At 41.4% G+C, this 2,621-nt stretch overlaps 1 protein-coding gene across 1 annotated transcript in view; it reads left to right on the top strand.

Annotated features, from left to right (window-relative positions):
* Nucleotides 1-2,167, top strand: part of Mrps9 (mitochondrial ribosomal protein S9) — a 54,116-nt gene extending 51,949 nt beyond the window's left edge. Inside the window, exon 11 of the mRNA XM_028786824.1 lies at nt 1,889-2,167. Within this exon, the coding sequence (XP_028642657.1) occupies nt 1,889-1,980 (92 nt within the window). The 3' untranslated portion in view covers nt 1,981-2,167. The remainder of the gene's footprint in view (nt 1-1,888) is intronic.
* The last annotated feature ends 454 nt before the right edge of the window (nt 2,168-2,621 follow it).

Raw genomic sequence — 2,621 nt, 5'->3', positions numbered from 1 at the left:
GGAGGTGTGGTGGGGGAGTGTGGAGTGGGGGCGTGGTGGTATGGGGGTGTTGTTTTTGTTAATACTCCCTTACACTGATAGGAGAAAACTTCCTCATGGGATTTCAGGATACCTCTAGCTCCCTCCATTCTCCAGAACCACAGCTGTCGTTTTCAGGCTGGATGTTTACAATGTGAACCAAGATTAGGGCAAAAAAAAAAAAATCGGTCCTCCCTCCTAGCCATTGATGTTTGTCTCTACTGAAATATGCAGCCTGTAGGAATTATTTTGACCTTAAGATATAATCTTTTGTGCATCCAAACCAGCATATACTCAACTATATTTGAAACAAATTGGATGTTTAACTTTATCATAAGAGTCGGTGATAACTTTTTAGTTAGTGATAGATTAACTGTTTCTCAACATTATTAAGGATTTTTGTTGTTGTTGTTGTGATATTACAATTTTATTTGATTTTCTTTTTCATTCCACTTTGTGACCCTGTTACCTGGGCAATGAATGAAGAAGGCTCTTCATGATCGAGTAAAGAATATACTTGATTCTGCTAGATATTTTTAAAACTGAAGCTGAAGGTCTTTGCTTCATCCACAAGAAGAAAGTTCTGTATGTGCAGCAGATATAACAGGGTTTGGAAGTCACCTAGTGCTTCCAGCTTCACCTCACTTCAGCCGGTATAAAGTGGCCTAGCCACTGGGATCGATAGAGGTGGAACTTGTGGCTTAGGCTACTTAATTTTTTAAAATTCTCTTAGAATATTGCTTGCTTGTAAATAATTTGACATTTTATCAAATTCACCAACTTGTAAAAATGTGTAGATAGTGAAGGGGGTTTGGATAGATTTCACTTAACCGTTGTGCTCTTTGGAGCTGTGTGCATGTGACTTTGGGCTTAACGTAGGACATACCTTTATTCTATTTATAGTAGTTATTTTATTCCATGAATCCCTACTAAATACCACCATAAGCCATGCACCAATAAGAAGATTGCTAGCGTTACAGAAGTAAAAAGGGCCAGGATCAGAAGTGCACACCATTAATCCCAGCACTAGGGAGGCAGAAGCAGGCAGATCTCTGTGAGTTCAAGGTCAGTCTGATCTACATGGAGAATTCTAGGTCAGCCATAGCTACATAGTAAGATCCTGTCTCAACAACAAAAGGAGAACTAAAAGCAGTAATCTATGACCATTATGTAGCACTTGGGTTTTCCTGGCGTCTATGATCTTGAATAACGTTCCCCTTGGACCATACACTGAGAGTAAAGTAAGTTTTGCCCCTGGTGATTACATAAGCTGCAGCTTCCAGATGAAAGTGACTTTATTCTTCTAGAATGAATGACTCTCAACTTACTTCTCAAATAAAACACCAAGGGATATCATTTTCACAGAAGTTCTAGCGAGATACTTCTTTTTTCACATATGTTCAGTAAACCTTGTTTGTGTATGAACCTTCAGCTGTGCTGTTGGCAGGTGTCTGTGTGCTTCCTCACTGACCAGGCACAGACACGCACCTGTGTCCTCAGCCCCCGCCACACAAGAGCATGGGAATCAGAACGTCAGGGTCATCCTCTGAAACAGGGAGAACTCACTTCAGCATAGTAAATAATGACTGACCATAGAAGAATGGCTTCATCCTAAGTTGAAGAGTATTAAAAACCAAAGAAAGACTCGTAACTCTCCTAGGCTGCAGGAAAAAAGACTCCTAAAACATTGCTATCAGTTGTATCTGAAATTGGTAAAGTACCCCAGAGAGGTGAAAATTACCTCACGGGAACAGGCTGCCTCTGGGTTTTCTTAGGGCAGTTGCTGTGGGTCTCATGCAGGTCACTTGTTTGTCTGCTGGGCAGCCAGCATTCCTCACAGTTCACAAAGGCTTCTCTGTTCATCCTGCAGCTGGACTGCTTACTCCTGATCCGCGGATCAGAGAACGGAAGAAACCAGGCCAGGAGGGCGCCCGAAGAAAGTTCACCTGGAAGAAGCGCTGAGACCATTCACAGGAGAGTGAGAAGCACCACATCTGTCTGCCTGGCTCATGGTGGAACACAGTCATGTACACTGACCAAGGAGGCAGCATTTACACATTGTCTTGGGTTTAAGTTAGGACATGATTTATTTTTTAGTGCTATTTTGTTATGGTTACCATTGAAAATAATAAAAAGAATGTTGGTTTCATTCTCTGTTATTATTTTTTTTTAACTTTTTAAAAAATACAGCAGTGTAACTTAGGAAATCTTTGCATATCGGACTTGTAAGTTACAGGTACCTCATTATGCAGGACTCTTATTTGAAAAGTGAAAGGCCTACCAGAGGCAGACCGTCCCTCACCGATGCTAGAGAGTTGTCCCACACAGTAGTTCTTGCAGCATCCTTTTGGGGTTGAGAGCTAAGATTGGAAGGATTTGGTTACAGCAGGAGCTCAGCCGAGCTAGCGAGCTCTGAGCTTCCAGTGTTGGGTGGCTGGTGAGGCTACAGCCAGTGAGGGGCCCAGCTTAGCTTTCAGTTTCTGGACAGAGAGTGAAGAGGCTGAGCCTATTTTGAATTAGTTTGGGGTTTGGGTTTTATAATTTTTAATCATATATTTAAGGTATACAATAGAGTATTTTGTATACATAATGAAAGGTTTAAT

The sequence above is a fragment of the Grammomys surdaster genome, unplaced genomic scaffold (genome assembly GCF_004785775.1).
Source record: "Grammomys surdaster isolate TR1022 unplaced genomic scaffold, NIH_TR_1.0 125600, whole genome shotgun sequence".
Classification (NCBI taxonomy): Eukaryota; Metazoa; Chordata; class Mammalia; order Rodentia; family Muridae; genus Grammomys; species Grammomys surdaster.
This window is presented reverse-complemented; position numbering and strand designations above follow the sequence as displayed.